The sequence below is a fragment of the Sebastes umbrosus genome, chromosome 8 (genome assembly GCF_015220745.1).
Source record: "Sebastes umbrosus isolate fSebUmb1 chromosome 8, fSebUmb1.pri, whole genome shotgun sequence".
NCBI lineage: Eukaryota > Metazoa > Chordata > Actinopteri > Perciformes > Sebastidae > Sebastes > Sebastes umbrosus.
This window is the reverse complement of record NC_051276.1, coordinates 17,787,300-17,813,288: the sequence shown is the minus strand read 5'-3', so window position 1 is coordinate 17,813,288 and position 25,989 is coordinate 17,787,300. Positions and strand designations below refer to the sequence as shown.

Here is a 25,989-nt window from a genome sequence, read left to right as displayed (position 1 = left end):
AAACACATGGTACTTTCTTTGTGTTTCAAAATAAAGTTAGAGAACAGAAATTATTTGATGTAGAAGTTATTTTCCTTAGAGTCTCATGAGTTTTACTCAGAGCACTTTCATAAACAAGACACTGTATGTTTTAGGAAAAAGAAAGGGTGAAATAAGGGTAAGACCACATTCTAAAGTTTGTCTTCTACAATGTTTTCTCTCCAGCGCCTAATGTCTGCTAAGGACACAGAATTCTCTTGTTTCTATTTTTTTATTTTTTTAAATTAATTTTTATTCCGCAACTTGATCTCATGATCTCTCATCTCAAGATCTGCATCAAAGTATACATAGTGATAGACAATCATGCTTATTTTAGAAAATATTTCAAACATAGTAATTTTAGGTCTTGGTATGAGTATGGACTGTGAAAAAATCTGAAGTGATTCAGTGTCATGGCCACTGAGTAATGGGCATAAGTTAAAATGCCATTACATTTGGCTTAGAGTTCATCTATGCGCGTGTCATCAAAATTTGGGACAGACATTTTAGAACAGACAAACCAAACACTGGCTAGCCGAGAGCCTTTCCCTTTTCTATGTTGCCTGAAGGCCACCGTAGCTCTCCAACACGCTTGAGAAGCTGCGGTAACATGAGCCGCAGAGTGCATAACTGTAGTACCGCCAACCACCGTCTGACCTCCGTTGCTTATTATGGTAAGGATGGCCTCTGAGCGAGGCGAACGGCGTTACCACGGTTTTGCACTCAGCGGCTCATGTTGCCGCAGTCTTGGAAAGGGAGGAGTGAGCGGAGGGATACTCAATTGGTTGCAATCTGCAACCACACCACTAGATGCTACTAAATCCTACACTCTGTCCCTTTAAGTACTTTAGGTTAACTGCATCTCACGCTCTTTTACTCCCAACTGACACATATACGTACGTCTGTTGACAAAGGCCTGCCCATAGAGGATGTTTCCAACGATGCCTCACTCAAACAAATAAATGCATCACTATTAGCGCTGAGCTGACAGACGTATGTTTCTGAGTGGTCATTAAAAATGCGAAGGATCACCCCAATTACCCCGGCAGTGGCCTTTTAGTGACAGGGCTTCTAATTAGTGCGAGAAGTATCTATCTCTATGGAGAAAACTGAGAAGAGTGGGGAAATGCTGTGAATGAGTAAGAGTGGGTCATCGCAGCTCTGAGGCTCTAAGAGGGGTCCTTGTGTATAATTAACTTGATGCGTTGGTTTAAGTATGTAGAAAAATATCTGTAATTGAGTCTCTATGAATGTAAATTAGAAGGGAAATCAACGCTGTGATGGAATTATCATACATCACTCCATTCGATTTTGACAGTTCAGACAAGGTTGGTGAACGTAAACAGTTATCTTCTCATGCTGGATCCGTAAGAGCTCGTATTCTGGTCTTTGATGTCCTCAGGAGACACAGCTTAGAATTTCTTTCATTAACAGAAAAGGAGAGTATAACTTAGTGGGCTCACACCATCTGTTTGAGCTTTTACTCTCAAATATTTTACTTGTAAATTGCCTTATTTCATAGTAATGCTAACATTCCTGCACCGGAAAATGAGCTCAAGCCCCCAGAATACCATCCTGAATGCGTTCACATTGTCAGTGAAGTCAGACTTCCATTTCTCGTGGATTAGCTTTAAAGTGGTTCATGTTCTTAAATAGAAACTGACTTCAACATCACAAGCATAAGCTGAAATATAGTCTTGTTTGTTTGCACATTAAGTTATGGATTTTGTTGTCTAGAGTGCATGATCTTAAAAAAGAAACGGAGAGGATAAATGTGACCTCGAGCCGTACAAGAGTAATTCAAATTCTGTTTTAGTTTGCATTTCTTGGCCATTTCAGGTTAATGGTCCTTTTCCTTAATACTCACTTAGTACTGTATTATTGCTGCCAGTCTGTTCTGCAACTATGGAAGACGAGACAGCTGTGTTTTTATATTTTGTCAGAGGGTGAGCTCGACGAGCCAACGTGTCCTTTTTCCCTGAAAATGAAACAGCTTGTGGTGAATGTAGTGCCAAAATGATTAATGAATAATTGTCATCACCGTTTATTTACTTTATCTCATTTGTCACAGACTATCACGAGTGTCTTACAGTATTATAGTACTGAAATTGCCTTGTGCTTTTCCTGCCCTACTTTTCGTATCAATATTAATATTCACTGTAAAAAGAATTAGGCAGTATGTGTGTGTGTGTGTGTGTGCGTGCCTCTGAGTACATTTTTTGAGTAACTCAACACAGCGGCACTCTTTAGTCACCACAGGCTTCCTCATATGAAGTGAGCTGTCGTCAGCCGTTAAGAAAAATAACAAAATAACTCCAGAGACTTCTCTGATTTTTTAAACAAGTTCACCAGAATTACAGGGCGAATGAGGCTCTTCTGTAGTCAGCCAGTAATGATGGGTTTAAGACAGTAGAAAAACATGCATGTGTAACATCAATCATACTGTTGGTCTCTGAGGCCTGCTGCCATCCTGCAGTTGGAGGGGGGTTATTCAGTTTTGACACGGGAGCACGGATGGAGATGAAGACCACCACTACATGAGTGTGATGATCTGAGACCATAGTCTGTATGTAAGAAGTGGACGTAGTCACCGTGACGTCATCCATTGGTTTGTGGACTGCTGTTTTGAAGCCTCGATGGCCGTTGGCGTCTTTTTTTTTTGCAAGCAGAAGTGACACTAGAGGGTGGAGCTAAGTACAACCGAACGCTGAATAAGAAATCTTTAGGCGACCAAAATGTTACTATTAACTTTGATGAACTGAAAACACACTGTGAAAGGGTTAAAGTTGTAAGACGAAAACACGGACAACGACCCAGATGAGCAGCTTTAGCATTGGCTTCAGATTTGACCAAACAGTGTGATAGTTTAAACATAAAGTAAAGAAATAAAAGCAATATGTAATAGTAAAGCCGGATATGTGCATTTTTATATATATGTATACCAAATTATTCAGATATCCACCTGAAAACTGCGAATGCAGCATTGTGAATATGTAGTGATGTGCTACATTAAACATACACATACCCAAAACCTAATTTGTGAGAGGAAAATATGTGGAATATGTGCTGAAATGGACGACATCAAAGTGAAAGACATGTCAAAACAACCCTTAAACTGGTGTGTAACACGTCTTTCATGCTTATATAGTAATGATCCGGCTTTGTGTGCGCTAAGCAGGATCTATGGAAAACATTCATCACTTTCCTCATTCTTATCTCTCTCTTCCTCTTGGCTCTCCGAGCCGCTTTACATTGGCACCATATTGACAGTCTGCACAGGGTTGACAGACTGGATCTGGAGCGCGAGGATTGATTAAATGTTCCATTTGATCACAGACTTTCTGAATAAGATGGATGGCCCTGACAGAAAAGATACAAAGGGGGCAACTTGATTCCAATGACTTGCATGCGCACGCTACTCGTGCACACACGCAGACACAGATGTGCACATTTTAAACTGCCTGGAAATGAAGCAACAATTTCTTGATTCTCCACAGATAAACCTGCAGAGGAGAATGAGGGTCACAGGCCTAATTACCCAGGGTGCAAAGCGTATCGGCAGCCCGGAGTACGTCAAGTCTTACAAAGTAGCCTACAGTGACGACGGGAAGACCTGGAGAACATACAAAGTCAAGGGCAAAGACGATGATATGGTGAGATGCACGTGGGCACACAAACACAACTCATACACACCCCTTGTCATCTCTCCACTCTTTCCCTTTAGCCTCTCACTCTGTAATGCACAGACAAAGACACACACATGCCCACACTCACACACGTGCACACATGGCGACTAGAGACTCAGTCAAGGGCACGGTGGAGGACATGATGAGATGGCTTTTTAATTAGCTAGCACACACCGGGCCCATCTTGCTGCCCCTTACCCCCCTCCACTTTTATGACTTCTAGATTGAATTTTTATACTATTTGGGGATGAACCGCCACCAGATAGGCCACACGGCGTTCTATCATTCCTGACAGCAAACCACGGCTGTCTTCCATTTGGCCGAGCTCCGAATGACCCCGACTTCCAAACTTCTTTTTGAGATTTATAACACGGAACAACGAGTCTGGATATATTCTGTGATCTCAGTTTTGTTTGTATTTCTGTATTTGTCTTTTTTTTAGTGTGCAGTTGTCGGTCAAAATTGGGCATACAGTATTTTCGGTGGTGTGAAGTTGTAACCGTATGAGTAGACTGGGATAAATACTTGCACAGTAGAACCTGTCAGTGTGTTTGAGGTGGTTACACGCCCTGATCCTTGACCTAATATAAAATTGGGGATTTTTGTTGCACATTGACCTGTATCCACCCAGTGACAGCTCCTATTTCCTGCATCGCATGAGAACACACATAGCTCTGCCTCATCCTTGCTTTCTCTTCTCTGTCGCCTCACACATTGCAGCACATCAGTCACTCAATTCAGAGAGTTTTCTGTCAGACTATCTCAGGTCACTTGGATAACACTCTCCAGAAGGCATAGCGATATAATTGGAGCGCTAATTTAAAACACACCACTGTTCTTATGAATTGCGGGCTCAAATGGTGCGAGAGATTGTCTATTTTTCCCTGTAATTCTAGCTCATTGACCTTGAATGACAGCAATTTGTCGAGTGTGGAGTAGACACTAGAGACAGCGCCAGATAGACTGCTACATTACGGCAAAACTGATCTGCTTCACCGTCCCTCCACCGCCCCCATCTGCTGTTATTTCATCCCCTTTGCAACAGATTTTCAGAGGAAACGTCGATAACAACGCTCCATCAGCCAACTCCTTCACCCCTCCCATTGAGGCCCAGTACGTGCGCATTTACCCCCAAGTCTGCAGGAGGCACTGCACCTTACGCATGGAGCTGCTCGGGTGTGAGCTAACAGGTGAGTGAGCATCCAACTCTAGACACAAATTAATCATGAAATAATCTGAAAATCCACTGCAGTCCTGCACAGTTGTGTCATGCTGCATTTTTTATGTGGCAGCAGCACTGAAAATATACTTTTGGGGGGAAGGGGATATATATGCGGTCAGAAAGGTTAGAACAAATCTGTTTGTTGTTATTGTTGCCAGGCTGCTCTGAACCACTTGGAATGAAGTCAGGCCACATCCAGGACTACCAGGTCACGGCCTCCAGCATCTTCAGGACGCTCAACATGGACATGTTCACTTGGGAGCCTGGAAAGGCCCGCTTGGACAAACAAGGCAAAGTCAATGCTTGGACAGCTGGACACAGTGACCAATCACAGTGGCTACAGGTAAGATGCTATCTGTGGCTAAATGTGTTATCTGTTGTAGCTACTGTAGAGGTTCAATCAATATATCAGCAGGGAAATGAATGAGAGACAGCCAGGTTCTTGCAGATAGCTGCTTTTCACTCTGTTGAAGGATTAGCTCTTACCTCCCTGGCATAGTAATTGATGGTGTGTACATGGCAATGCATGCCAATGAATTCAATTATACAGTATTTCATAGGGAAAGTCTTCATTGATGTGTTCAGCGTGAGTTGTGGAGGAAATTACATCTTAAAATCCTCCCTTTATTAGCTAGCTCTCACTATTATTCTTAGAAACAGTCAGTAATAGGTAGTCATTTCTTTTTTGTTCATGCCAGTCTTCATGAATACAACACCTACACTGCCTCCGTTGGAAGAGTTTAGCCCTTTTATCTTTGGCTGCAGCACAGGCTTTTCTATCTCTATGAAAACAGCCAATCCATTTGTTTTCATTACAGTAACTGATGGCTGAAAATGTCTCCTGAAACGGACAAGACACGTCTCTAAGTGAACGTTTGCACCCCGCTCTTTCTGCTTAACAATATGTGAGATTGATGAAGGCAGAGGCAGTTTAAGATACATATCAATCAGATTCAATCATGCCCAGTATGCCCTCACGTATGGCCTCATATATTGGATTTTTTTTCCTGTTCTTTTAAGATAAAAGGCAGTAAATGCTCTTTGCTTTTAGAGTAAGAACCCACATCGTACTTCAAGCTGTAAAAGTGATAGCATTGAAGAAATTGTGATGTGGATCATCTTCTCAGGGAATTGAAGATCAGAGTGATTTCTTTGATTTCTTGGCCTTTCTGCTGTACTCGCTTCACGCATACCGCCTCCCAGCAGTGACACAGTTAGCACTGTGTAGTCACGCTGACTTGTCTGGCCGTTATTAGATTGGCTAGGTCTTGAGTCAGATATGTTTTTTATTACGCTGAAAGCTTCTTGCCCAGGGTGAGGGTCTGCAGGGCTGTGAGACAGGTACTTAGGCAGGCCCCATCCAGGCCAGGGAGCTCGGCTAAGCAAAATTGATTGCTGTGGGTAAAGGGAAACTTGTGGTCTCATATTATATGCTGTGCCGGCAGGAAAGGGGAGATGCTATACAGACGCAGTGAGAAAATCAATGGCTTCCACTGCCAAGGACCATTTCTGCGCACACAGGCATATACAATATCTGGCTTTTGAAAAAGTAGACATTAAGAGGTATATACTGTAGACTGCTGTTTCACATTTATACCGATACAACTGTTGGAGCTGACCACATTTTTATATTTAGTGATGGTCTTATATGCATTTCTAAACTCTCACAGTCAGTGTCTTATACATACTGGTTGCCATGGCAAATAACTGATTCTCAGTGACATTATTGAATGACTTTAAACCTAACAGTTAAATGGAATTAATCAACCTTAATGACAAATTAAGTATTCCTATTAATCAAGACAACTGCTGTGATGTGCTGTGGACGCATATCAGACGGGAATGTGTTGATGCATAGCACGGGCTGGACAAGATCTTAGTTAAGTAGCAGACTATGGGATGCCATTTCATTCAAAATTGAATAAATAAATACGGATATGAAATAATACCTCAAATAAATAAATAAGGAAATCAATAAATGTATACATAAATGTAAATATAATGATTCAATATAGTTAAATAAATAAAATATATGTATATGTATTTATATATTTCTGGGAACTTTTATTTCCTAATGCCACATTTATTTTACAGATCTGTTATATTCAAATTAATGGGGCATGGTTATCTCACAGAAGAATTAAAGTAGTCTTCTAGCGGCGGGGAGTGAGGCGGACAGGGCGCTGGATTTCATTTGTGTTCTGATAAACAGTAAATTCATTGAATTCAGTGCCCCATATCGCTATTTTCCAAGCTACTGTAGTTGTTATATTTCCTGGAGCTAAACCTTCAGATAGCGGCTGTAGTAACTCTAATTCAGCTAGTCCAAACCCCAGCACCAGGGGTCTGATCCAAGACAGGCCCGACTCCCCGCCGGATCAGCAAACTTTATGGTTCAGTAGTCTCCCAGTGGCGGGGACTCCAGGGAGTGAGACGGAGGTAGATAGCTAATTCTTGTGCTTTGGTCTGAATCTGTTAGAATCTGATAACCGTGCCAAATTTATTTGAATAGATGGACATAAAACAAACAGATGGGAATAAAAAAGAGCTGTGAAATAAATGTGGCATTAGGAAATAGAAATTCCAATAAACAAATAAAAACAAATAAAATATAAATTAAAAGTAGTCCTTTGAAATACGCCCTTTTTAAATAAAAAAATCTATTCATTTATTGAACTATATTGACTAATTTATATATTTATATTTATATTTACATTTATTTATATATTTATTGCCTAATTTATTTATTTCAGGATTTATTTCATAGGCATATTTATTTATTTAATATTGAATAAAATGGCATTCCATAGCAGACAGCGGAGTCATGAGCTGGAAGATTTATTCTCTTTTCACAATACATAAATGTACATCCAATCTGTAAATAGCCAGTGTTTTATTTTTCGTAATAATAGTTGATGGCCTTTTTTTAGTTCCCTTAAGAATTATGTATCAATGCCATGGTGACATGACATAATGGTGCTGAACATCTCAGTTTTTACACACTGTTCCAATTAGTGGTCATGTCAATCATAGAAATAAACAACTCAAACACGCCATGAATTATTTGAATGGTAATCATTTGATCATCAAGTGGAGAACATAGTTTTCAGCAGACTAAATTCTTACAGAGTGGAAATTTTTGTGCAACAAAACACTGTAAAATCTTAACAAAACCACCAATTACTCAACCAATTTGGGGACTGTCCAAGCTAAAGTTATTCTGGCCTGGCAGGAGATAAAATTACACAGAGGGAGACCGAACCAGAATCTTTCAAGATGTTTTCAAGAGAGGAGCTGAAGCTGTCAGACTGAGCTGCCAAGTGTTCCAGCTGGCATAAGCTGATTAGTTAATTATGCACATTAACATGTCCACATAGCAAAGAGAAATTGCCAGAGAGACAGTAGCTACTTTTCAATTTCACAGTGTCTCTGTTAATGCAACACATGCACTGCAAATTTTCTGGCAAGTAGCGTTCCAGGACTGTGTAGAGTGTTTTTGCGGATTACGGTAAACATTCCTCAGACAAAGAAATAATGTGTGTCTTCATCTCACATCTCTTAACTGCATTGCAGTCAATAAACTACTTAGCAAGGATTCACTTTCCTGGTTCATGATGTTGAATCCTGAATCACATCTTATGTTGTGGGTGTGACTGATGGGGAATCCAGGTGTGCTATCCACTGACAAGATGAGGAAAACTAAACCACAGAGAACAAGTGCTCCATTCAGACGAGGACTGCAAAATTCTTGTAAAAATTGGATCACGATTCTCACGGAAAGCATTTATTTTCTTCTTTAACCAAAACAAATTATTGTTATTTACACTATTGCATATTTTTTCCTTCAAGGAAACAAAGGAAAGGGTATGGAGTTATATTAATACCAACACGGTCAACAACATTCTGATTCTGATTCTTCTGATTCTGATTCTGATTCTGATTCTGATTCTGATTCTGATTCTGGTTCTGAACATACCTCCTCATAAAAAAAACAACAAAACATTGCTATACCAATCTATCTATCCATCTACCAACAGTAGCACAAATGTTTTCTGGGAGTTTGAGGAAATAGGGTCAAAAAAACGTGCATGTCTACGTGACCAAAACCAATCAGATGAGACGTGATGGAAGTATCCTCTGACAGATGCTTTAGTTTCAAAACACAGCAGTAAAGTTGAGAAGATGGATTGTTTCAAACTAAACGTAAGTTGGATAACACCTACTATAAAGTTAGGACAGTTTTAAATAGTTTGTGCCGAAGATGGAATAACAAATAGGATCTTGCACTGGGCAATTCGCGCCAACCATAATGGAACTGGACATAATCAAACTAATACAATTGATCATTCATTCATTGACCACACATTAATCAATCTGATATTGTGTTTTTACAGCCTACATGAAGGGAAATACGTTTACCGTTTGCATAATGTTTTTTGCATATTTATTTTGAATCCCTGATAATCCACCTCGAGTTTCTCGCCAAGAACTCAGTTTTACAAGATTACATTTGAACATATCATGATAACATTATAACCTAATTTTTCTTCGCCCAATACTAATTTTTACTGAATAGAGTTTGAACGCATCATAATGTATGTCTGTACGTTAGCTGTTAGTGCCATTATTTAGCCAAGCAGAACTGTGCTGCCCACCGGCTGCTAACAGCTAAAGTTACTAGCTCTCTTCCTGCTGATTTCAACACAGTGTTGTTGTTCTTAATGTGTTGACCCTTAATGACCTCACAGATAACGTTGTGGTTTATTTGATTTGTTGAGTGTTAGTGAAGTGGCAGTGGTAGTGGAATCTGTCAGCCTTTAAGTGCATTTGTTCCGCAGCAGGGACAAATTATGAGCACTTATTCTAAATATGCAACTCTCCAGAACAAATATAACAGAGTTGCTGTCCTTCAGAAATGAGGTTGTGTACTTGCCTGAATGGAGATCGTAGTCTTTTAACAATTAATCATGCAGCCCTAATTCAGAAATAGCTGGACTCACCATCATAGCAACACTACAATGTGTCAAACAACATTCTCGCAAACGTCGAAACACATAAAATAAAACACACAGTATCAACTCACAGAGGCATATGCCTAAGAAAACAGACAGGAGGAAACGGATCTAGCTAAGGAAGCAATTACAAATTCCAATTGAATTAGCCTCCAAACCCTTCACTTAATTTTTAAATGCACTAATTGGGATCAGCCTATCTAGCTGCAAATCTGTCTGCAAGTTGTTCAAGGCTGCAGTGGCAGACAACATAAAAGCCTGTTTGCCCATTTCAGTGTGAGCCTTAGGGACAGACAGTAGGAGGGTCATTTGAGCACAAACAATAGTTACTAGTTTTAAGCGAGATATACACACAAAGATAAGAGGGGAGCAGACAAGGGCTGGACTTATAAATAAATATGTACCAGTGAGTGAGTTAAAGAAAAAGATATCCAACAGTAACAATGTTTATCCTCAAGAGACTGCAGAGAAATATTACATAGGGAATGGATGCCTTTGGACACAGTAACTCCCAATAAATATGCAGACAGAAAACCAGTTTAGAATACTTTTAATTCATTGTATTATACTTTATATAAAGTGTATCCTTCTACAAATACACACTGCTCTCACTTCAATGTATTATTTGTAGTTGACATTTAAAGAGACAATTTCTTAAAGTAATCTGAGCATGTATGTAGTATTTGAGTTAAATATTGCATATATCTTCACTGATCCATTCAACATAGGCCGACTTGTAATTCTTTGACATGTAAAGATATAAGATTAATAGCTGGCTATGAGCTGGACATTGGCAGGTTGACAATGTGTTGTTATTCAAAATAAGTTGATCACAGGTCTGAAATTACATTCTCCTGAGGAACTTCAAGTATGTTTCCCTTATAAGCCTACAAATCCCTGTGGCAAAGCAAAAGAAATAAGAAATGGTCGTTGAGTTTGCTTTGGTGGGGTGCCAACTACAAGATTAAACAAAATACTAACCCTTTAGTTAAGCTGCAGTAGAGTGGCTGGTTCCACTGCCCCCTAAGCTAGTGCTGACACTTCACTACAGAAGAGATTTATCATTAAAAACACTTCATATTATACTGTATATATACTTTGCTGTTGTTTTATTTCATAAAAGGACATTTTCTTTTTCTGTTCCTGATCCAAACAAGCAATTTAGCTGCCACATACGACCATTGCCGTACTGTAGAGGTAGATACAAACAGTTGTTTGTCAGGTGCATGATGCATCATTTATGTTTTTATGTGTTGGTCTGCTTGGCTGATAATCCCATTTTGCTGCAATACAAATTATTAAAGTGAGATGAACAGAGTGAAAACAATATCTTATTAGATAAAACAAACTGCATAATTTGCAGTTGAAAAAAAGTATCTTGTTTAAAATCACAATAAGATCGTATCGTGACCACAGTGTGATAATATCGTATCGTAGGGCCTCTGGTGATTCCCAACCTTAATATAGTGTATGTTTGTGGTAGAATAGTTCACAAGTGAAACAAACAGAACAGGTTCAAATTACTATCAGATGACTCAGATGTTCCACATAGTTGCAGCTCACGCCTGGTTTCACTTTATTTTTAGCCTCTTTTTTTCTCCCAATTTGGAAGGAGTTCTCTAGTAACTGCACTGCTATGTAGCTCCACTTTTGGCTATTGGTTTCAACTGTTTCCACTATTTGCCCAGTTCCAACCAGTGGGAGTCGCCAATGCAGCGACAAGAACGTGAACACGGCCAACTGTGTTATTTGTATGAACATAAACACATTAACATCAACACGTGCAATTTAACTCTGTCCAATAAAAACAGCCTCCCTAATTTCATAGAGCACATAACACATATCATATACATCTGTACAGTAAATAATGATGGGGTGTAGGTTTCCTTTAAATGACACCCCAACATGTAATGTACAAATGTCTTGTGTACACATTGATATGGTACAAAATGTGTCACTTCATTTGCAACTTGTTTAATTTATTTGTTGCCTGCAAAGGTTAGAAAACAAGCTATGAAAGTAATTCCGTTACGGTGGTTCATTTGTTATCCCCTGTCTCCAAGGTTTTCACACCCAATTATCTCCTTAAAGTGATAAATATGTGTGGAGTGTGGCTGTGGCACCCTGATAATCACCTCTGCCTCTGATGATGCACAGTGAGCTCAAACTTGGGTGTTCAAACTTTGAGAGAACTACAGTAGCCCCTCTGCAAATGGTAGATTGGTGCTAATGTGAAATTCAGCACACAGGTTCAGTCATTGTCACACATCAGTCATTTAGGTACCTGACCAGGTAATTTAATGCCTCATTTCCACTGCATGGTTTCATTTTCCACTGCGGATATTTACACCCTCAGTGTAGATGTGATTCTGAGCTGATAGTGATAGCGATGCAGTGTGAAACTGCTGAGACATCCCCTTCACCATGACACTCTGACTCTTTTCATCGGCAACCAGAATAAGAATCAGATTAATTTGCCAAGTACGTGTGCACATACAATGAATTTTTGGATTTTTTTGCATCTCTTTCAATGTATTTACACAGAAATAGAAATAACAGCATGTAAAGACAGCATGTACACAAGTGTACAAAAAAAGGTGTATATATGAATATTATATAAATATATATCAGATGTTCAAAATGGAGAATGTAACCAGAGAGGGAGAGCAGAAAACTGAATAAACAAACAAAACCCGAAAAACGTACTAGAGAGCTTTGGTGATAGGGCTGCACGATTTTGAAAAAATACCTAATTATGAATATTTTGGCTGATATTGCAACTGCGATATGATTTGCAATATTAGAGGGAATGACCATTTTTACATAATTTTTCTCATTTTCATTGAAAAATATATATTAAAATGATTATGGTGTGATTTTTGCACGGGTCTGTACCAAGCAAGGATGTTTTCTTAAGTCTGTTGAATATAATGTGTAGGCCAGGAAATCTATGCAGCATGACAATATTTAATTTTAAATGGCATTTTGACACACATTTCGCCTTAAACTAGAATTGCGATTTTAACAAATATTGCGATTTGAAAATTGCAATTGCGATTTCGATAAAATTTTGATTAATTGTGCATCCCTATTTGGTGGTACCAAAAAAAGTACCAGGTACTATCCACAAATTTTGCTAATGGAAAGCAAAAAAAGAGCAAGTCGTGTTGAATAGAGCCGTTCCGTACCATGCAGTAGAAATGCGGCATAAGTCATCATAGATAAATAGATCAAAGACCTGCATGTTATGTATTTACATGCAGTTTTACTTGTGTTATCTGCATCTATGGAATGACACAAATTTCTTCGACACAAATTCTATGCTTCTACACTATTGACCTTGGAGTAATTTAATAATAACCATTTTGTACTTAAGTGAACAAAATTAGATTTTTACATTGTATTAGACATTGATATTTAGATTGTATCGCTCTTACTGTTTGGTTTGATACAGGATTGGACCCAAAAGAAAACAACAAGCTGCAGGCAGGATTAGAATTTTTGTATTGAAGGCAGGGCAGGAAAATCTAAGGACCCCAGGATCTTGAATAAATGTAGACTACCATATGCAGAACAGAGCACACATAACAATTAAGCAAATGACTACTGCGAGAGTGGAGGTTTGCATAGGCGGATGCTGATGAGGTAAATAGTGGCAGCTTAGCAGCTAAGGCACTGCCTGCACATGGGGGAAAAAATGTCTCTGCTGGATCACACGCAACCAAGGAGAAGGCACAGTGGGCGTCTATAAACCCACACAGGAGAGAATAAGAAAAGTGGAGAGACATAAGTAAAGTGACCTATCACAGTCGCAGCTGTATCAAGCCTGCTGAGTGCTCCTGCCAATGTTATTTCTCTAGCACCAGTTTAGCTGCATACATTTCTTTATTGCCAATATCATAGTTTGTTTCCACTGGTGACAGTTGGCTACAGAGGCATGTAAAGGATTGGTGTGTAATTATTGAGGAAATGGTGATACTCTCATACTGAATGACTCCCATGATGGTCAGAGTGGATCAATACACAGCAGGAGCTATGATGACATTGAGCTCCACAGACACACTGTATTGGCCTCAGTGGTGCAGGTGAATAATGTGAATAGAGTGTAAGAATAATTAATGATTCTGCCACAACAGCGTCGTTTTTTATTGGTAGAAGTTGGCAATCTTTGTAGCTGTGTGACAGAACTGGGTTGCAGCCATTTATTTCCTGACATTGCTGGTAAAATCCATCTATACAGTACATGGCCACCAGAGATGATGAAGCCCAGCAAAGAGGTGGTCCAGACACTTTTTGGGTTTGACAAAATACGGATTCTGAGACATGTTGAGCATGGTTTTCAAGGGACCTGCAGAAAGTGATGGTGTCATTCCAGACACACAAAGACGAATCATTAGAACATGTCATGATGAACTTTTCGTTGAGTGCTTTGAACACAGCAGGAGGGTAGAGATCCTAGAAGGCGTCACTAGCTACTGTGTGGTTCCACTCATTACCTTCATGAATAAATGTGAGCTGATTGGCTTGCACAAGCGAAGCTTTAAAATGAGATGAAAGGCACATGATGGTCGTTCTTGATAGTGTTTAAAACTCTATAATGAATGTATGAGAGAGAGATATGATCTTACCTATGAAAAAGAACCCAGTGTCAGCAGGCGAAGTGGAGGGATGGATGAACTTTGTAGTTAGTGCCCTCTCAGTGTATTTCTCCATGGGTATCATTTTTGGTGCTGCAAACGAGTCGACGTATCTTCATACAACGGTCGTATGATATCTTATGAAAAGTTATTCCTTATTTTTCGTGCATTTTCTTACGAATGTCCAGCACACATATCAATTTCCACTCCAGTCTTTTCCAAATAAACTTCTGTTTTCCCAAGAAACAACTTGGTTAGGTTTAGGCAACAAAACTACTTAGTTAGGTTTCGGAAAATATCATGGTTTAGGTTAAAATAACATTGGCATATGGAAATATGGACGTTACAAAAACGACTTAGTTAGGTTTAAGAAAAGATTGACTTGGTTAGGTTTAGGCAACAAAACTATTAAGTTATTATAGTGCATTATTTTTTTGGTATAGCTACGAACTGTGTATGAGAGCAGGCTGAACGAATACAGTCTGGAATGCCTGGCAGAATGGTATGATCTGTCATGGGCAAAAGATGTCACTCAATGTTTATTGACATGACAGATTTGCATACTCACGGAGCACTACAAAGGTTTGTGGGATCCCTCAAGGTCATGAATATACTAACGTAGCATCTTCTGACATTTATCACAGTAGTACTGGCTTTTAACCAGCTAAGAATCCCGAGAGAGAGATGTGAAAGTCCCTAAACATTGTTCATCCAAGGTACTGGCTTCCACTTGAATTTCTATAGATCGAGTATGTTTGATCCATGGTCCAAAGCACTTCTTGGATCCACAGTCTACCAGCACCACGGGGGGTGGCACTGGTTATACCAGAGGAGACTGCAGCAGGCTGAATGTCAGAGAACAGTCTTGTCATGTTCAGGCTGGGCACAGTACAAGCTGCACTTCAGATGGATGCAACCCAACACTTGATCTGGGATCATCAATCTTGTACTGCCCAGCTGCGTTGGGTCACCTTCTCGTCGTCTTGTGAGTGACAGAGCCTTTTCTGTCTCATTAGTCTGACACAAACAGTTGCAGGCTGAAATACTGCAGCACAACTAGCAGAGCACATACTGCACCGTAGATATATAGATAATATGCACATATGCAATCTAACAGTAATGAGTGGCAGTGGAAGGTGAGGTACTGAATGTATGTATAGGGACATCAGTGATTCTCTCTGTTGGTCAGACGGGAGCACACAGGACCAAGGAGGAGACAGACAGGGACAGGTAAAGGAGGCAGAGAGGCAGAAGACGAGGACACACTGAGAGAAATAAATGTTGCAGTGACTAAATATTAAATGAAACAAATCTTGCAAAATGTAATGTTAATGGATTCCACTTTTAAGTGTAGCTTTTACTGTGCTCACAATTCTTACAATTTGAAACAATAATAAGTTAGATCAAATAAATGTTACATTTACATAGTGGGGCGTACCATAGTGCTTGCAACCAATTACTTTGTCTTTATTTTACATACAGTAAGTACACAGACTTTCTTAATAAACTATGTACATTTTATCATATAGATGTATCCGAACATTGAAGTCATTAAATTCATTTCAGAAATAGTAGTTTATGAATAATTCCGACAGAAAATAAGAGTTTGACGTCCTACATAGTGTGTTTAACCTTTACATGGCAATAATGAGAAGTCTGTGGTCAAAAACTTGGTAAATTTGAATTACCAGAATTTCAATTATTTACTGCTAAAATGATGAATCGGTTTGAGCTAGGATACTGATACCGATACCTGGGCTTTGAGTATCAGACGATACCGAGTACCGATCCGATACCAGTTTTTCATTTATAAGCTGTATGCCTCACTGTGTGGAAGAGACTGGGATCATTCTTTTATGTGTAAGGCGACATCAGGCTTGACTTAAACATTGCTTTCCTAACTTTGTAAAACAAAATGTAACAAATAAATTCAATGATTATTATTAAAATAATAAATTGTACACCAGCAACTTGGTAAAACATCTTCAAAATTACCAGGAATTACAATTTAGGTGTAAACCTTTTTAATGCAGCAACACATTTGTCAAATTAAATTAAAATTCCAGTATATAATGTATATGGTATATAAGCATAGAATTGAATTGAATAGATCTGCCCCATTGTCACCGATATCCGATCCAATTTGAGTCAGTATCGGCCCGATACCCGACCCAGTGTATCGGTGCATCCCTAGTTTCAGCGTCAATCAGGTTCCTCTTTTATGTTTTCTATGATTTTCATCATTTTCTTTGCTGCAATTGGCAGGAATTGTCTTAAAAGTGCTCATCACATTGTAAGTATTTAAATGTTTTATTTAATAGTGTAATTCAAAATGTCCTCGTGAATTACAATGGCGTGGATTAATATACTGTGGAAGTAAATTACCCCAGCTGTTAGCCGATGGAAGGCATCAATGCATGTTGACACTTCACATAGAGCATTGTCCCATGTGGAGTGGAGGCTAGAAGGAACAATAAGTAGACGTAATGCAAGATTGATTCCCGCTCAGTGCCTGTGAGCGTGCATTTGTTGTAATCAAACCGGGTATTATCATTACACCAATTTTGTCGAGCACAGCTTCCTAATCAAATCGCTACCTCAAATACAGCGCGGCTGACAACAAACTCCATTTCCTTTAATCAATAGAATTAGCTGGGTGTTTGTTTCATCCATCCACAGAGGAGAATGGCTTTAATTTGTCCCATTGAAACTCTCATCTCTTCTTGAGTGTTTATGCAGTGAAGATGAAGCGTGTCCTTTTTAAAGACTGAAAAGCTGCCTCCGAGAGAGTAAAGGCATTGTAGCATGAAAGGATTTAAGCGGGATTTTGATAATCTGTAATAGCAATGATCATGTCTATATTTCAAGAACAAAAGACGAGTGCTTTGTTAAAATTACTTGCATGGACAGTAAGAATTTATTGGGAACTTTCAAGGGTGAGACGTCTTCTGCGTCCTTCAAGCTTGATTCCCCCCCTCAATGGAAAACACAGTCCTCACGACCATGAATTGTTAGGCAGCATGCAGAGGCTATCCTCCTAAATCCAGCATTTTTATTGCTGTCATACTATATTGATCTGGTAGAACCGGATAAAAGCACATGTCCCTGCAGATCTGACTATTCAAAGTTCTAATCACATCAGAGATACATCTTTTATTCTACCAAGGCTGCTCAGCTTTTTATCTTTATTTGTCCTACTACTCTACACACCAAACTGGATCAATGTGAACAGCACCTGCAGCCAAGTTTTTTTTTCTTGCTGAACTAATTAAAGAAACAGAATGTTAGAGGGACAACGTCTCCGGGTGGTTTCTGTTGCAATCAGGGAGAAGCACACAACCATTTAGCCACAGCTGTGATGCTGGAAAAGTATGAAACGTCTGAACACTGGTTTTAGAGCATATACCTTCTAATCTGTCAGGCTGCATCTACGCTTCGGTGCATGTAAATTTTGTCTTGATTCAACCTTCACAGGAGTTACCGTGACGATATTAATCATCCAACACGTATAGGATTTACACATTCCCAACTGACGATTTGTCAGTGTAAACAACACCAAGTTGCAGTCCTACATCAGATATACAGCTGTGTCTAATATATTAACTGCATCGCATCTTCTTCTTTTTTCTCCACAATTTGTTGACAATATCTGAGCTATGGCACTGCACACTGATACAAAGCTCTGAAGCCAGGATAACAGATGTAACCATGACTGCAAATTGCTCAGCCAGCACTTGCTTTGGCAGATGTGCCAGCCCAGTTTCAGAGAGGCAAGATCAGATTTGCACCGTGTCGCCATGTACAGTCAGTGAGTGCATGATTATAAGACTTGGCAAGTTTTTTTTGGATATGGAGGATCATATTAAAGGGGGACTGTTTTGTGTCATTATCACACTTCTGTGAAGAAGCCGGTCAGATGGGACCCGTCTTATACTGGATATGTAACTGCTGGCTACCCAGTTAGAGTCTCCTTCATATTAAAAAAGAATACTCAAATTTGAATAGACATAAAAACAGTGTGTTGGTTCAAAAAAATGTTGCCAGCAGCTATTTCTAAGTCAATCATCTTGAGAACATTATCCAAGAATTCAAGGAGAATTTTAGAAAGAATCCGCACTAATTTGAAAACATGCTTGATGTAAATTTCATTAAGGCATTATCGTCAGAGCCTCATTTTAATCCTGTCCAATGTGGCTCTATTTTATTCAATTTCCCTGCAGCTAGTATGCTGATTCAATTAGCTTCCAAATGAAGTTACGGGAGGGGATGGTAAATCTATCTGCTTCCCTGATTCAATTGGGTGGGTTTTAGTGTCCCCTCCCTCCAATGATAGCCTTAAATGTACAGGTTGGTCTGCTTGGGACCTGTGTAATGTTACTCTTTTGTTTTCATTATCCAAGGAAGCCATCTTATCCTTCAACACCGCATCCTGATCCTCATCTCGCTCTACCTCTGTCCCTCTCGCTCCCTCTCAGCTAACGTAGGAAGCATTTATCTGTTTTATCTCGGGATGAGTGATTCATGAGTCTGCAGCAGCGCCTGCTGTAATCGTGGGATCTGCAGGAATTGTCAGAAGCGGCGGCGCCAGTACTTAAATCAGTGCAGAAGAGATTGAGTCCGATGTGTTCTGCATGTGTATCTTATGGTTTCAGAATGTCTCTAAGCCGTCTCTTGACAAGCGAAGTATCCTTCGTTTAAATCAGACATCTTTACGTTATGCACCCAGGAGAGTGTGGACTGCACTTAAGCAGCGCTACTACATGCTGTCTCCTATAATATTATGATTAATTCAGAATAGTCCACAGTTAAGCTTTGTAGAAAACTGTACATTGATCAGTTTCAAGTATCATACTGCAAAGACCACTTATGGTACATAAATATTATCTATTTTGCAATTTTATGGTTCCTTTTTTTATTGCGTGTGAAGCACACCGTGTTTTCGCGTGTGTGTGTGCACACGTGTGAGAATTCAATATGAATATTTTATATACCATGTGAGAAGCAGGAAAGGGGAGAGGAGCGATGATGAGCTGGAAGTGCAGCAGCCAGAGTCGTAAACGGTTTTATTTTTAACTCACCTATTTTGTAGGGCCTTTAAAAACCTGTATCCTCATTGTTAGAATGGGAACACCATATTTTAGATCATTAAATCATTTTACACTTGCTTAATATTCCAACAGAAAGACATTTTTTTTTTCTCCCTCCAGCAGGAGTTACAGATTTGATTTCAGACAAGATCACACAGGGAGATGGACTACTTTAGATTTTATCAGTGAGTAAGTGTCCATCACATGTCTAGTCGCACTGAACATTAAACAGAGTGTGAAATCCCCCAAGTCCCTTCCTAGTGCAGCGTCACGGCTATTTTTTACGCATATGCATCTGAGTCCCTCACTTCACTCATGCACACATGGTATGCAACTCGCCGGTTCTTTAGATGCTCTTTTCTCCTTGCTGCAATTGCTCCAAATGATCCAGACCACCATGGTTGATTTCCTTCCTGTTCTTCTTGCCATGGCCAATTCCCTCCATTGGTTCATGCAACCATTTAGACTTAACTTGACATGCTGCACTGAAGCTCCATCTGCTTTATGGCCGTGTGCTCTGAGTGGCCTATTAGAGTCTCAGGTAGTAATGTTTGTTCTTTAATGCACTGGCTTTGATGGACGGCTGCCTCTGTTGTGGAGGAAGGAATAGGAGTTAAATTTAAGTTTAATGGTCTAAATGTGCACTTTCTATTTTAAAGCTCTCAAGTTATTGTGTTTAATTATAGATGGAGAAAAAGATGTCAACGAAACAAAATGCTGACCGTGCAGGTGTTTGTGTTGCAAGCTGTTACAGGAGAAGGTTACTATTCTATACAGACTTGATTAAAAGATTAGCATTTATAATCATATGTAACACAGCCTCACTGATACTTGTAGTTTTGGGAAACGTTTCAATTATTTTACCAGTTCCACAATGGGCTTAAAAAAAACAGCATTTGTTAAGCCTGGGTAAATGAAAATTATGACTTACTGGTGGCGCTAGATAAGAAACTGTCCAAGGTTTCTACCTGTTACAGGGATGTTTTTCTTGGCACTGTTGTACCTAGTGCTACTCATGGGCTATCTCTTGTTGGGTCTCTAAATTATAGAGTACAGTCTAAACCTGCTCTATATGAAAAGTGTCTTGAGATAACTTCTGTAATGATTTGACGCTATAAAAATAAATTCAAATCGAATTGAAACCACAGGATCAGCAAAATCAGGATTGATCCTCCGTGTGCTACAGTAATGAGTCTTAAAACCCGAAAATGTGTTAGCATTTTAGCACCTCCGATTCCTTCGTCTTGAAGTCAATGGGTTTTTGGTTAGATGCCTGGAAAAATGGCTGCAGTTAACACAAGCTTAAGAGATTTTACCGTTTTGTTCTACAATATAAAATACGTCAGTAAATATCCCACTCACGAATTCTGAAGCTTTTATGTGTATAAAAAAAGGCGGTTGCTAACAAGTGGCTATAAATGAGACTACTAAACGTCATCACACTGACTCGTCCACCTTTACAGCATCGTTATGTATACTCGTGCTCATGCAATCTTGGTGTTGTTCGTTTGTAGTCTAGCGTTTTTACTTCTAGCGATTACATTTATGCTTCAAAAATCATAAAAGTGTAGTAAATTTGTGGAGATTACCTTATGGAACAAAACGTGTTAGTATCATAAACGTTTGTTGCCACAGAGCTCGATGGAAAAATCCCATTGGCTTTTTGTGGAGTGAACCAGGGCGATTCTGACTTCTGGGTTGGCCTACAAAAATACGTCATCCCTGCAGCACTCTATTGATATCTGTTCTTGACCAAAGTAGTGGATGGATGGACCACTAGACAGACAGTGGCATCCCTATAGAGCATTGCTGCTATCATGGCTAGAAATGTGTGACTGCACTGTGAGCATCCTGTTTTTGGAAAAGAGATTCATTCTGGTCTTTGCAGATTGCCTGGGGCTATCTACATGCAGGTGCCATTCATTATGTGGTTAAGCATATTAGACATACTGTGAAGATGGGAATAAAATGTCAATATTTTTAGACAGAATAACACCGAATTTAGTTTTAGTTACATGAAACCTTTCTTCATTCAAGTGTGCTGGCAGAAGACCAGAGTGAAGAGGAGGAGGACATTCAATGCATAGCGATATCCTTGCCATGTAAAACTGTTTGGCTTACAAATCGGTGTGCTTGCCACCATATTGCAATTCAGTGTGAGTCACCACACAGTGCTTTTCCCGTATTTATATCCCCGGCATTTTGGCTGTAAAATGTGCCTTGACCAGCCAGCCAGCTGACTCTCTTAATGTGCTTGCCAAAACAAGTCGTCTTGCTCTGTAACAAAGACATCTATCGTCGTGTCAGGACAGCTCATTCCACATGGAGATGTTTCTTTCAGCATTTTTGATTCACATTCCACATTTAGCACTTTCTAAAAACAAGTCAAATTTCAAAAAAAGGGAGAAAATGTTTGAGTTCATGCTGGAATGTGGTCACCGCCACACCGATCAAACCTGAGACAATATGATGCAGCCATGAGGGGACTTTCTCTCTATGACATTGCGTTTACAATCCTCAATGCTCCTGAGTCACACTTCAGACTGTCTGCACACACACCTCCCTTTCTCTGTGTGAGCGCTCAGCAGGCATTTATACCTTCTGACATCCCACCGCCCCCATGTGGAAACGCCGGTCACAAAAGGTGGCAGGAAGGAGATTCACTGTGTGTGTGTGTGTGTGTGTGTGTGTGTGCAGCATGTGTGTCCGAGCAATACTGGAATTTAAAAGAGGACTTGTATTTCACTGTGTGCCACATATAATCTAAGGCGACAACTACAGAAATTGGCAGTGATATTTATTCAGACTATCAAGCTATCCTAATTAAGTTATACATTTACAAACAGGGCATCTACTCTGTTCCATATAATTAACTTGTAACCTGAGGCACACATAAAAAGCTGTCTGTTGTTTGTGTTTTACCATTATAAAGTAATACTTATCCATCAGGAGAGACACGCAGATTCATTTGTGGATTTTGAACAGTTTCTTAGGTGTTACCAAACATGCTCAGTGCTGCCTCATGCTACAGGCTGCCTGAAGGTGTAAAGGTGTACCATCTCAAAATATTTAAATTTTGCCATCAGCAAGCTGTCGGCTCGTAAAAAACTTTTTTTTTTCTCTCTTTTTATTCATTTTGACCCGCAGCTATTTATAAGCAGCACATTACATTTCACATTTTAATAAGTCATTAGGGCTTCTTTGTCCAATAGGCTAAGTCTATGCAGGGCTACAGGCTATTTGTTTTCTACAGTAATAAACAAAACAAACCAAATTAATGAATATGAGTTTCCGTCTAATTTGTTCGAGCTGATGTTGTTGCTGAATAAGGCTGTAAATATGCCAAAACCCTGTTTCAGATGTGTTCCTTTTCACTTCCCTGGTACAATGTGTTTCCACACAGAAAAGTCCACACATGTCACCTAACAACCTCTCAAGCTCAGCGAGACTCATCCTGCTGTTTCATTCTCGAAGAATTGGCTCACCTCTGTGTGGAATGGCACATTTCTAAACTCAGAAAGGTGTCATGACACAAACAGGCTTTTCTTTGCACTCCGTAGAGAAGTGCTGTACTCAGTCAGCCGTCTGTCTGGAAATTGTCTGCCTTCAGCCTCATCCCTCGTTTTTTTAGTCATTTTAGCTTTGCTTTTCGGGTTAAGGGGCTTTTCTGAAGCTTGTAGGTTTGCAGCAGCACAGAATAGTCTTCTTTGGCTTGTGGTATCCAACACTATGCTCAGATAGCAGGCAGATCTGACATCTCGTGGTAAAGTTCATGCAAATACGACTCCATTTCAGTCAGGTCACTTCTCCTATGGCCAATAACACACTGAGAGGCTGTGATAGCTCCCACCTTTCCCTCCATGTCAACCAAAGACATAACCTGTGAACATTCATTAAAGTTGTGGTGTTTGGTCTGTTTACTCTGTACACCACAGTGTAAATGAACATCGAAAAACACACTGTGACTGTAGACGGCTATCTTTGAAACCTAGCGTTTTCTATTCAGTGATAAACATAACAATATTAATCAAAACAAATATGTTGTCATTACATGTATACATATAGCCTGTATTGATGAATTACCTGTTGTAAATGAAGCTTTCAGAAATAGAAGAGTGACTGCATCAAATCTGTGCTCTATTATGCGCATCTCTCTCGATCATGATCTGTGTCAAACATTAGTAGTTTTCCATCTTTGTCATCAGGAGCTAGAACTTTCCAGTTGAACCACATTTAGTATTGTACTTCCATAAAGTTAGAAGGACTCAAAAAAAATGTCCAAATTGAAGCAGCAGAGGTCACAATTTCTTGACTTTCAGTATTGGTCAAGCTCCAGAAATGCTGGATCCTACATTTCCCATAATGCAACTCAATGGCCTCTTTCATAAGACCCTCTCTATTTCCTAACTACCCACTTCTTTCAAACCCAACCCCTTCCACTTTTTGATGCAGACTATCTATCAGTGTTGTAGTCAAGACTACTTAAACCAGACGATGCGAGTCCCAGACTGCATGACGTACTTACGATAAAACGCGGAACATGCAAACCATATGCACTCCTCAAACTGATCTGAAATATCCACATTCCCGTAAAAACACCCACAGAAAACAAATGAAGATTGCTCTTCACTCACCTCTTGTATTGCCATAATTATATAACAATTTAGTGATATCCGCACAATTGTGGTCTTGATTGGTCTTGAAATAAAATTCCGAGTCCTCTTTGTCTGGAACCGGGACAAGACCGAGTAAAACTGCGGTTGATTCCTAGACGAGACCTTCAGAAATGATCTTTAGATGGGTCTCGAGACCAAGACCGATCTTGAGTATGACAACACTGCTATCTATTAAAAATGTTGTCAACATGTTCTCTTCTTCAGGCATTTTATTTCATGTTAAGCAACAACTTGAGGTTTACAATGCAAAGATTTTTAGCATGTTTTGGTGTTTCAGTGTATGATTAAGTAAATGACCCGCTATGGGTTTCTCAAGACTTCCCGTAGAGAGAAGAGCAGTGAAACACGGTGTTTTTCAACTCTCTCCACAGCTTTAAGCTTTAATGATAGCTGCCCTGTTGTGGGCTTGATGGGCCGTAACACTGTCCTCCTCATTCCTCTGTGAGTTGTGGGCACGCAATTCTGAATCCTGCACTGTGACCTCGGAGAATATACAGAAAGTATGCATCACAAACACATACATACTCTATGTCCCACAGGCTTTTGAAGATTAAATGAGTCCCTAACACATACGGTTAAATTAGCACAGCTGGAGGGAGACTGTCAGCAGGTTGCTATGTATGCAAGTGCTGTATTCATAAAGAAGGAAACTGGGCCTTGTCGGGCTCCTTTATAAAGCTGCCTCTCACTGCATTAATCTCTTTATCCTGCGATGGCAAAGCCACTTCAAACAGGGACACAAGATTTACACACCAACTCTCGCCTTAATGAGCAGGGGGAGATGAGTGTTTGTCTGGTAGAAGTGCACAAGTGTTGCCTCTTCGCATACTGCCATCAAAGAGAAGTACAAATAAGTAATTGACCCTCTCTCCCTTTTCAATGCGTGGCTGTATCGTTGGAGAAACTGGAGGCTTAGATTAGAGCCTCATGAATCTTATTTTTAATCTCAGACCCCAGCAAGCAGTGTCCTAAAATTGTTCCCGTGTTTTATTTCTTTGAAACATCTATGCCATGAGCGTTCATAGATTGCTACAAAGACTTCACGCACTCCTAGTTTGTCTGGGTTAACAGCTCACGGAGTAGGGGATGGGGTTGAGAGTGTGATGGAAGAAAAGAACAGAAGGTGGGGGCTGCAGGAGAGGACTTGCTTTAACAAGCTTATCTCGCTCCCTAATTCAGTTTGGGCCATCAAAGTGTTGAGAGCCGGCGTCGCTAGGGGCGGTTGTATTTTTTGACCGCTACCTGTGACAGCAATTACAGGTTCCCCTTCAAGCCTGCCTTTGTTTTGGTGGCAGACTTGACTGCTTTAGTAGAACGAGATTACCTCAGCGTTCTGCAACTGGAGCGCAATCAAAGCCTCACAATGCAAGGTGTCATGCCCCTCTAAATCAACCAAGCAGCCCCTGCCACTGTTTCCTTCTGGCCCCCCTTTATCCAGTGGGTTGCTGTGATATTATTGTAATTATAACAGAGCTGTTGTTTAAAGGTATTCATATACATTACAGGAAAATATCCCACTCTTCTGTCGCATTCGGTGACAGAAAAGAGCATTACTTTACACAAAAGCTGACGCGGAGGCTGCTTTCATTTGAAGGAGATTCTTCATGAATAGTGTATTCACAACAAATGGAGCATGCATATGAACTGTGCT

General features: G+C 39.8%; 1 protein-coding gene across 5 annotated transcripts in view; it reads left to right on the top strand.

The window, feature by feature from the left end:
• The window catches only part of LOC119492795 (EGF-like repeat and discoidin I-like domain-containing protein 3), a 126,127-nt gene that overhangs the window by 84,758 nt on the left and 15,380 nt on the right, over nt 1-25,989 (top strand). For all 5 annotated transcript variants that reach the window (XM_037777550.1, XM_037777549.1, XM_037777548.1 and 2 more), the window contains 3 exons: nt 3,516-3,671; nt 4,750-4,894; nt 5,085-5,269. In XM_037777550.1, coding sequence (XP_037633478.1) covers nt 3,516-3,671; nt 4,750-4,894; nt 5,085-5,269 — 486 coding nt within the window. The remainder of the gene's footprint in view (nt 1-3,515; nt 3,672-4,749; nt 4,895-5,084; nt 5,270-25,989) is intronic.